The following is a 10,948-nucleotide window of genomic DNA, read 5'->3' on the forward strand; positions in this document are numbered from 1 at the left end:
AGGCTCGATCCAGATAGGCTCAGAGGAAGGCGTCAAGGTAAGGGGATACGAGGAAGACAAGCAAAGGCAGTCAAAGGCTTTCATTAGAAATGAAATCGTCGATTGGCACAGATATTCACTGCGTTCCAATTCGAATTCATTTTTGAAACACACACACGCACACACACTTTTGTGAATCGTTGAACACACGCTTGTCAAACGAGCGCTGTCCGTGCAGGCGTGCGGTCAGCGGGTAGGGAATTTGCGCTGCGTGTGTGCTTGCGTGCGTGCGCGTGTGTGTGTCTCTCTCTCTCTAGGTGTGAGGTGCCGTTTCGCTGGACCGTCGAGCTGCGCTTGTGCGTTCGTTTCGTGGGTGCGTGCGTGTGTGCGTGTGTGAGTTAGGCCAGCCAGCACTGCGCATTGTTGGTTGGAGTTGGACCTTCCAGCTGTTGCTCTCAACACGGCTGTCTCTTCTGCACCTGCGTCCACCCCCATCATCCGACCTCGCACGATATCACCCTCGCACATCCGGCAGCAACCTTCTGTGATCGGTTGCGCACATCGCCCTATACACCATTACACTCGACCGTCATCCCTCCCCACTACTCGTCGATCAACCTCGCAATCCTTGCTCACCTCGACTCGCTGCCTCGCACGGACGCTTGTTTCAGCTGTGCCGCCTTGACCATCACACTACGCTTCCTAGCTGCAACGTTGCACTTTTGCACGACGCTATCTCCACTTTCGCGCTCCATCGACCACCTCCCAGAGACAAACTCGAATAGCTTTCAGGCATCATGAACGGCACTCCATATGATACCGATGCTGCAGCTCCCGCCGCTTCGGCCGTGGCCACTGGACGAAAGAAGCTGATGGGCTACGTCGGTTTTGCCAACCTGCCCAATCAGGTGCACCGAAAGAGCGTGCGCAAAGGCTTCAACTTCACTGCCATGGTTGTCGGAGAATCGGGTCTCGGCAAGTCGACGCTCATCAACACGCTCTTCAACACTACGCTCTACCCTCGCAAGGAGGTGCCGCCTCCTCATCAGGAGCGACCAAAGACGGTTGCCATCGAGTCGATCAGCTCTGGTGCGTTCGGAAACCTGGGCCTTGACGAGATTCGTATCTACACGCTTGCATGACTCGTTTACTGACCTTGATATTATGCTTCCTCTTCTCGCTGTGATCAATGTGCAGACATCGAGGAGAACGGTGTTCGTTTGAGACTCAATGTTGTTGATACCCCTGGTTTCGGTGACTACATCAACAATGACGAAAGGTATGCTCCCATCGCATCGATGTCACCCCGTGTTTTTGAGTTGCGACACTGACCTTTGCCCCGACTTCTGCGCCGCACTCTCAGCTGGAAACCTATCGTCGAAAACATCGAGTCGCGCTTCGATAACTACCTCGAGCAGGAGAACCGCGTCAACCGCAACAAGCTTCAGGACAACCGCGTCCACGCCTGCATCTACTTCGTTCAGCCCACCGGCCACAGCCTGCGACCCATTGACATCGAGTTCATGCGACGACTGCACCAAAAAGTCAACCTCATCCCTGTCATCGCTAAGTCCGACACGCTCACAGATGAAGAGATCGTGGCATTCAAGCAGAGGATCCTCAACGACATTGCCCATCACAGGATCGAGATCTTCCACGCGCCCATCTACGAGATGGAGGACGAAGAGACGATGCTTGAAATCCAAGAGATCTCGAGCAAGGTGCCTTTCGCCGTAGTCGGCTCCAACACCGAGATCGACACGCCGGACGGACGACGCGTGCGTGGCCGAGCCTACCCATGGGGTGTCATCGAGGTCGACAACGAGGAGCACTGCGACTTTGTCAAGCTGCGACAAATGCTTATCCACACGCACATGGAGGAGCTCAAGGAGCACACCAACAACGTGCTGTACGAAAAGTACCGAAGCGAAAAGCTGGTGGCCATGGGCGTCACCCAGGACCACTCGGTGTTCAAGGAGGTCAACCCAGCAGCCAAGATGGCCGAAGAGCGTGCTATCCACGAGGCAAGGTTGAGGAAGATGGAGAACGAGATGAAGCTCGTCTTCCAGCAGAAGGTGGCCGAGAAGGAGGCCAAGCTCAAGCAGAGCGAAGAGGAGCTATACGCACGTCACCGCGAGATGCGCGATGCCTTGGAGAAGCAAAGGCAAGAGCTCGAAGACAAGCGCCGCAGGCTCGAGAGCGGCCGTCCTCTCACGCCCGAAAAGGTATCGCAAGCGACCAAGAAGAAGGGATTCTCGCTGCGAAACTAAGACACACGCGCCAAGTGTCCGAAATGGTATCAATGTGCTCGGGCGGCTTGCTGATTGGCAAAGAGCGCACTATAGAGCAGGAGGAAGCGATACCAACGTGCCTTGTCGGAGGTTGCGCATATCTCTTCACTCTCAGGCTAGCAAACATGTTAGAAGGCTCTTTATCCGGTTTCTTCTCTCCCTCTCTCCTTTGCGAACCTTGTTCCTTTTTTGCTCTGCAAAGATGCTGTGCGGGGCCAGATTCGCCGTCTCTCGGATATCTAGCCACCTTGCCGACACGTTTCCCGCTTCTCGTTCTTGATCTGCAATAGTAGCGACGTGATTTCTTGACACAGAACCTTAACCATGAGCTTGTGATTTAGAGAATATAGCAAAAGTAGGATAGGCGGTCGGCCATTCCGTTCCTGACTCGCAGAATACCATTAGTCGACCTCACTGGCGACAGGCAGTGAATTGAGACTGTGTCAGCGCAAGTGGCCAAATGCTCTCGGAAGCGCCGCTGACTACTGGCGCATGGACACGGATGTCTGACTTCTCACAGCATCGCTCCGCAAGCAGCGACCAGAGCCTCCAGCTCTGATGCTTCTGCTGCACTACGGCGTGTTCTGCCCAAGGCCGGCAACAAATGTAATGAGGTATTGAGGACTCTCTCTACATAAATCCCATCGTCGGTCGAGCCGGCTGGGAATGCTCTTCTCCTTTCCTGTTTTGAGTTACGACAGTCGTCAGCTTCCTCCACCCTTCGAGACGCATCGTGCCATGAGACTCAGACCCGAGCAGTTATCATTCTCCGGCCTCGTATGCGTTATCTCATATTGCATCTGCGACGTCTTGGCCGTACCCAGTCTGTTCCGTCGACAAGCGTCAGAGACAGTACGCCAGGAACCATATCCTTCCGAGGTGGCACTTCTGAATCTGGATCCGGTCGAACAGCTTACTATCTTTGGCGCTACTTGTAAGTGATAGCGAAAGTCTTGGGGCAGGGAGGCTGGATAACTCACTCGAAGCTTTCGTCAAGTCCAGACCGCTCTCTATCAGAACAGCACGATGGGCAGCATTGCTACGCTCAAATCTACGATCAGGTCAAAGCTGGATGCGCTCTCGACTCTGAGATGACTCCAGACGACAGGATGCTTGGTGCGCTAGAAAGACTCCCTGATGCAAGGTGTAAAGTGGACGAGGCTACTGACACGCCGGCGTTGCTGCAGCGTCCGTCCTTCTGACACTCTGCGACCTACGAGCTTCTAACCAGAGCATTCCTTGGGAATGCAAGACATTGCAAGAAACTACGAATCGGGAACCGCTAGAACCTTGTGTCGAGTTAGTTTCGCCTTATTTACACATACTGTCATCAAGCGTGCCAGTATCTGACGCATCCTTCTCCCCACCCCGCCGACAGAGCACTTTCTCGCAGCACGCGCCATTGGTCCAGCTACGCCGGTTATCTTCGCGAAATACCTCGGTTGTGCTATGCTTTGCAGCGCTGGAGGGACACTGGTAGGTCCTCATAGAGCCTCCAAAGTCGTCGAACCCTCAGCGAGAAAAACAACGTGCCTTGACACATTTAAAGGCTTTTATCTGCAGACTATGCGAGGAAATTGTACAAGGCGGCCACCCAGGAGAAGATTGCGTTGATCCGGCTTTGGCGCCAGAAAGCCGAAGAAAGCTCCGATATCAGCAATGCAGAGCGCCTCGAGCGTCAAGAGTGGATGCACGACCTGTATTCTTTGAAGGACCAGATGCAGGACGACTTGCGGGTGAGTGTCTACAGATGTCGTGTATCCGTTCACGAGGTAGTAGACTTTGCTGACAGCTGCTAGCGACATACAAATTGTAGGATCTTCTGTCAATCTTTCGAACCTTCCGGTCTAGGCAAACGGAGAACGAGAAAAGCATCAGCGATACCGTGCAAAATCTCGAGGTGAGTTCAGGGCAGATGCAGCATGACTCTTGTGGCCTCCGGTCGCTAATTCCATGATTGTCTCGTCTCGCCATAGCTCACTCTCAAGCAGACCGGTGCGGAGATTGTCGAGGGGTACAAGGAAGCCTTCCAGCAGGAGTTAGAGGGGCTAACGACGCAGGTGAGTCAAACAACGCAGCGCAAACGTCCAAGATGTATGCAGCTTCTCACCGATGGATATGATATGCCGCCTCGCGTCTTTGTCAACTCAGCTTCAACAAGCTGTGGAGCATCGCGATGACTACATTCAGCAGTTCATTCAGCAGCATCTCAGCAAAGCCTCTGATCTGATAGAAGCAGGCTTGACAATTCCGTTGCAGGCCATGTATTCGGTCGCCGTTAGCCTCTTGTCGCACTCAGATGCTTTGGAGCTCGTTCTCCAGACTCAGCACGGCCTCGTTACAGAGCTGTCGACGGCTTCAGCCGAGATCATCTCTCTCCACCGAAAGTACGAGGAACAAGTGAATAACGAGATCGAGGGTCTCCGACAGATCCAGACTGAATTTCAAGGGATCGGAAGAAACATGAATGCCACACAGGGGAGTCTCGATGCGTTGTTGAAGTCACAGAGGTTCTCGACTTCGTTCTCTTTACTCAGCGGCGTAGTGTATGCAGTTGAGCGGCTGCTCGTGTGGTCTATTGCAGAGTTCGAGCGTCGGGTCGGAATTGACGCGGGCAATGGTGAGTGTAGCCCTCAGTAGAGTGGATGAAACTCGAAATGCAGACCTTGCTGACCGCTTGCTTCTATCCTGGACGTACGTAGTCACGGCGTGGAGATGCTTCCGTTGGTTGGTCTTCTTTTGGCCGGACATGCTCAAGCTGAAAGCTTCTCTCGTCTACTCTGCATCAATCTTGAAAGGCCTGCTCGCCGCAATTGTGCTGCTCAGTATGCTATTGAAAAGCTGCTTGCAGCCCTTTTGTTCGCTCTTGTGGTCTTTGTATCGGTACATGAGGGTGGGTCAAAACAATTCTTTGGGTGTACAGGTTCGGCCAAACCACTGACCCTTTTTCTTTCTTCCATACCCGAGCAGGGAGCTGAAGGCCAATCAACGCAGCCAGAAGCGCTGGCTGATGGAACGGGCGAAGCGGGTGAACCAACAGTCAAAGTGGAGCCTGCGAAATCGGAATCGTGGTGCCTAATGCCAGGCGCTGATGCTCGTCCTCGGATCGCTTCTCGCTGCAGCACACCTCACGAAGCGCGGTCTGTTACGGGCCAGCACGGATCGCGTCCTCTGCGACGCTCACGAATCCACTGCCCCTCCGCAGTCTGAGATTGTGATCATCGATGCCGATTTCTTTCGATGAAAAGATGCGTGTTTTGGTTTGTCATTGTGACGTTGCAGGATGGGCGGTCAAAACAACCTAATGTTACAGATGATGCCCCTGATAAGAGAAGCGGGGCCAGCAGAAAGTTGAGCGAGAGAAAAGGCAATCATGTCGAGCTGATGCGATGGTATGCAGGTGAAGCTGCTTCGTACTCGCGCACGAAGAGGCGGTGTTTCTCCCTTGCAATGTATCTGTGGTGGGATGGGAAGGAATAGAAGATGGGATCGTGTCAGTGACCGAACTTGGTATGCGTTGGCGAGCAAGTGATGCAAACTTACGATAGGAATTCGGCGAGGTGTTCCTTGAGCAAGCTGATAGATTCTGCGTCCATCGAAGTGTGAACGATGATCATGGGCAGATTGACAAAAAGCCGCAACAAGTGTTCTGCACCATACACGTCGCTCGGCTCCATATCTCCGCCCATGCTGCCGTTGCCCGACCTCGCATTTCCAACATCGCCATCGCCCATCTTGGGCCCGTTCTTCTTGCGATACTCGACGTATTGCGCCCTCTCAAATCTATACAATAGGTTCTGCCCCAACGAGCGGTCGAAATACAGCTTGAGGCCCTTGAGCACCTCGTCGACAACTTGTGGGCTGCGGTGTTTTGCCGCGCTGCTGCCGCTGCTGGAGGAGTCGTTGCGTTTGGACGAGAGGTAGTGTTTCTTGTAATCGTCGAGAATGTCTTTGACGCAGGGCTTGCGGGGCAGAGGCACTAGCTCGCCCTTCTTGGTGACGTTTTCCCAATCATCTACGAGCTGAAGCTTGAGCTCGTCGGGAAGGGAGATCTTGACTTCGGGACGTTTAAGGAAGTCTTCCTCCGCCTCTACGGTGTCTCTGCTACGCTTGGATCCGCGGGCTGTGTTCTTGCGGTCGGCGTGCGCGTCCGAGTCTCGGCCCCTCTTGCCTCCTGCCCCTCCCCCACCTCCTCCGGATGCACCGCCCTTGTCCGCGCTCGAAGAGGAAGACGTGAGCGAGCCGGATTTTGCCGCTTCTTGCAGGGTCGCTTTGCGCGCCAGGTTTTCGTCATTGTACTTGAGCAGCCGTGTCTCGGGCACCCATTCGTCCCACGTCTTTTTCCAGCCGTCGTAATGCACCAAATAGTGCGGACCCACTTGTCCTGTGACGTTGTCATCGCCTGTCCATTTTTCGGCTTTAAGCACCTTGGCCGAGTAGATCAAGGGTCCGTGGAAACAGAGCACTTTTTCCGAGTCGGTGTAGAGCATCGTTGGGGGCAGCTCTGCGATGGGAGTTTTGAGCTGGCGAAAGCAATGCCGGGTGTTCGGTGCAGCGTGTCTGCGTGTGCGCGCCCGAGAGGTGGTGCGGAGAAGGATGTGTGTCGTTGCGGGTGGTGGACCCTTTGGGAAGGAACGATTAGGTGTTTGTGCGTCGCGACATGTAAAATGTATGCGCGACAGGTCGTGGAGGAAGCAGCTTTCATTCCAAGTCGTGCGAGAACAGCGATATTTTAATTTGTTGGCCTATCTCAACTAACAACTCCTGCTTAGAAATCAACCTGCAGTCTTCCGGAGAAGAGGGAGGGACACTCTTGGCGTGTGAAAAAATGGAGCGACGGCGGCCCAGAACCTTGTCTCGACCAGGATGAGGGTTTGTGGAGTGGGTTTGGCGCTATCCGAGACCGGAATTCCCTTTCCTCACTGCTGTCGTCGTCGTCATGGTCGGCTCGGATACTCTATGGAGAAGGTCGCCTACGTGTCAAAGTTGGCCCGCATCTGAATCAGGTCCCGGTTTTGGAAGGAGCTGGGCATGATCCCCATCGATAGAAATGCCACAACAGCTCTCGTCGCCATCGCTGTGGACACAGAGCGATCACTGCACAACACTAGAACGTTGCCAGAAGCCATCTGCATGGGAATCCAGGCGATCCTTGCTTAGGCTGTAGCCGCTAAGCAAAGAAAAGAAAAAGATACGAAAAACTTCGGGCTCTGCTCACACGAGCGCTTCCCCACCCCGCACCCTCGATAAGTGGTTCGATCATAGTTTCGGTCGGCTACGGACTGCGGATAGTGCAACGTGATAGCTGGAGCCGTAGCGTTACGGGGGAGTTGGTAGGCTCTGCTTTTGACGCAATGCCGCACCCTCCCGTGTAGATTCGGTGGGTAGCGATGAGCCTACTCCCCTCTCTTTCCCTCTCTCCCGCACCTCGATTTGACTCGACTCTGATATCAGCAAAGCCTAGCGAAAGCGTCGTTGCCTTATTGCACAATCGCCACTGCCACTCTTACAGATGCGGGGTTGGGCTTAGCCTGGCAACAATGCAGAAGCTCCTTGGCAGCTCTGTGAGTATTTCGCTCGCTTGGCGGAAGACCCATTGATGATGAGCGTGCAAAATGTATAACTTTTGAAAGTTGACAAAGGAGAACGGCTCTCTGCTCTCCACACTTACTGTATTTCGCTTTTGGACGGGCTCGCACAGCCGACAGCGTGGAGAAGCAATTGAGAAAAATCCAAAATACAGTAATAACATTTGACGAGGAGGACAGTACTGTACTGTAAGTTAGCAAAGGGTGGAAATGCTGGGGATCCGAAAGTTTTGGTCAAGTGCGCTCCAACGTCACCGCGGACCAACATAGTAGGAGAGGGGCACTTCGCCTGGGCGCCAATTTTGTACCTCGCATGCGCGGCGCGAATCCCAAGATGGCTCGAGCCAAGGCGCAGTCAAGCCAAAGCCACAAGCAAAGCAGAAGGTGGAGTTTGAAATCGCTCATACACAAAAATCCGTCATCCCAGCCTTGGCTGAGCTCTCTCTCCTTGCTTGGCTGGCTTGGCTTGGCTGGGCCCAGCTTGTACCTCGACTTTCGACTTGCACTCAGCCAAGTGAACTGAGCAAGAGCCTTAATGCAAAGCAGAGAGTGAGATTGCGAGTGAGTCTGCCAGTTGACACCTCTGTGAATGGATGGTAAAGTGTGAATGAACTCCATTGGGTCGCGTCATCCTACGAATAGCTCGTCTTACCTCGTCTCTCCCGCCCATCACCTCTCCAACAACGGTGGCCAAGTACGTATTTCTCCATCCTGACGATTAGTCCATCGTCTCTCCGCACCTCTCATCTTTGCGCGTCGCATCCGTCCACCACCCGCGCCCCCTTTACTAGCACACTTTTGATACCCACGTTGGTCGATTCCGCTCCAGCACCACACCTGCTGCCACTGCCGTACAGCCGCAATCATGACCAAAGTCGCTAGTGTTGAGATCGATACCCCCGTCGGCAAAGGCGAGGGCAAGATCAGGCGCTCCTACCAGGCGCCTGACCGCCTCCTGGAACGTCCCGCTGAAGGCATCAACACCATGGCCGACGTCTTCCTCAAGGCTCGCGAACGTAAGTTACTGGCTTGCTCCGTCACCTAGTCCCGTAGTCCCGTAGCATTGTCTCTTGCCTTGCCTTGGCGGCACGGCGCGCGGCCACGGTTGGTGTCCCAACACAGTCGCAGCATACTCACCTTTCTTTCCCCTTGTTGCATGTTTTGCACTTGATTGGGCGGGCAATTCTATCCTGGCTCAAACAGGCTTCCCCAACAAGCCCATCATGGGTTGGCGAGACGTGGTTCGAATGCACGACGAACAGAAGGAGATCACCAAGGTCGTCGACGGCAAAGAGGTCAAGGAAACCAAGACGTGGCAGTACTACGAGCTCTCCAACTACAAATACATCACCTACAACGAGTTTGAAGAGCGCATTCACCACGCTTCCAGCGGTCTCCGCAACCTCGGCCTCTCGAAAGACACGCGCTTCAACATTTACGCCACCACCGCTATCAACTGGCAGAACATGGCCCACGCCTGTTTCCGTCAGAACATCCCCTTCTGTACCGCTTACGAGACGCTCGGAGAAGAAGGCCTTCAGCACTCGCTCAACGAGCCCGAGGTCGTCGGTATCTTCACCAATGCAGAGCTGCTCCCTACGCTTGCCAACGTCATTGGCAGCACCGAGACGGTCAAGTACGTCATCTACGACGGCGAGCCCGACGAGAAGCACCTCAACAAGGTGCGCGAGGCTATCTCTGCACGCCAGGGCAAGGTGCTCACCATCGATGAGCTCCGGGAGGAAGGTAAGGCCAACCCTGCTGAGGGCAACCTCCCCACCCGCGATGACATTGCCTGTATCATGTACACTTCCGGTTCCACCGGCGCTCCCAAGGGTGTCATCCTCACGCACGGCAACCTCGTCGCCTCGGTCGCTGCCGTCGAGCTCCACGTCGGAGACCTGCTGAACGTCGACGACACCTTCATCGCTTTCCTGCCGCTTGCCCACATTCTTGAGTTTATCGTCGAGTGCACCATGATGTACGTCGGTGTGACCATGGGTTACGGAAAGGTCAAGACCCTCACGCAGGCTTCGGTACGAAACTGCGACGGAGACATCAAGGCGCTCAGGCCCAGCGTTATGGTCGGTGTTCCCGCCGTCTGGGAGCTCATCCGAAAGGGCATCGTTTCCAAGGTCAATGCTGGTGGCTCGATCAAGCAAAAGGTGTTCAACGGCGCCATGACGCTCAAGAAGAACAATGTGCCCATCCTCGGGTCGGTCGTCGACAATGTCGTCTTCAAAGCGGTCCGAGAGCAGACGGGCGGACGTCTTCGCTTCGTCTTGTCCGGTGGCGCTCCGCTGTCCAAGGAAACGCAAGAGTTCCTCAACACGGCTCTCGTGACAATCCTGCAAGGATACGGCCTCACGGAGTCGTGCGGTATGACTGCTATTCTCCACCCCAAGTTCTACACCTTTGGCAGTGTGGGTGGATGTGTGCCTGCCGTCGAGGTCAAGCTTCGCGACGTTCCGGACGCCGGCTACTTCCACACCAACAATCCTCCGCAGGGCGAGGTTCTCATTCGCGGACCCTCGGTCACCAAGGGCTACTTCAAGCGTGACGATGTCAACAAAGAATCGTTCGAGGACGGATGGTTCCTCACCGGCGATGTGGGACAGTGGAATTCCAACGGCACCCTTTCGATCATTGACCGCAAGAAGAACCTGGTCAAGCTCTCGGGCGGCGAATACATTGCTATCGAGCGTCTCGAAAGCACGTACAAATCGTCCAACCTGGTCTCCAACATTTGCGTCCACGCTAACAGCGATGCCAAGCAGCCCATGGCCATCATCTTCCCGCGCGAGGACAACCTCAACTCGGCAGCGCAGAAGGCAGGCATCAAGGGTGCCGACCTCGAGGAGCTGTGCAAGAACAAGGAGGTGATCAAGCTGGTCAAGGACGACGTCAACCAGACGGGCAAGAAGGCTGGATTCAAGAACCTCGAGATGCTTCAGACTGTCTTGCTGGTGCCAGAGGAGTTGGCCATGACAGCAGCTCAAAAGCTGTCGAGAAAAGACATTATCAAGAAGTACGAGAGCGACATCAAGCGTGTCTACATGTGAGAAGAGCATCGCCTTCTACTGCGCCCGC

The 10,948-nt window shown here is 54.6% G+C and overlaps 3 protein-coding genes across 3 annotated transcripts; 2 read left to right on the top strand and 1 right to left on the bottom strand.

Moving 5' to 3' along the window:
• Window positions 1-776: 776 nt before the first annotated feature.
• EX895_001169 (uncharacterized protein) lies at window positions 777-2,249 on the top strand (the record flags this gene model as incomplete). Its single annotated transcript, XM_029881769.1, has 3 exons — window positions 777-1,068; window positions 1,177-1,258; window positions 1,343-2,249. 3 exons carry the CDS (start codon window positions 777-779, stop codon window positions 2,247-2,249), a joined length of 1,281 nt encoding a protein of 426 aa, XP_029741857.1.
• Window positions 2,250-5,641: 3,392 nt separating this feature from the next.
• EX895_001170 (uncharacterized protein) lies at window positions 5,642-6,760 on the bottom strand (the record flags this gene model as incomplete). The annotated part of the gene is made up of 2 exons (XM_029881770.1): window positions 5,642-5,726; window positions 5,814-6,760. 2 exons carry the CDS (start codon window positions 6,758-6,760, stop codon window positions 5,642-5,644), a joined length of 1,032 nt encoding a protein of 343 aa, XP_029741858.1.
• A 1,963-nt stretch (window positions 6,761-8,723) lies between these two features.
• Window positions 8,724-10,920, top strand: EX895_001171 (uncharacterized protein; the record flags this gene model as incomplete). Its single annotated transcript, XM_029881771.1, has 2 exons — window positions 8,724-8,874; window positions 9,062-10,920. 2 exons carry the CDS (start codon window positions 8,724-8,726, stop codon window positions 10,918-10,920), a joined length of 2,010 nt encoding a protein of 669 aa, XP_029741859.1.
• Window positions 10,921-10,948: the final 28 nt, after the last annotated feature.

The sequence above is a fragment of the Sporisorium graminicola genome, chromosome SGRAM_10 (assembly GCF_005498985.1).
Source record: "Sporisorium graminicola strain CBS 10092 chromosome SGRAM_10, whole genome shotgun sequence".
Classification (NCBI taxonomy): domain Eukaryota; kingdom Fungi; phylum Basidiomycota; class Ustilaginomycetes; order Ustilaginales; family Ustilaginaceae; genus Sporisorium; species Sporisorium graminicola.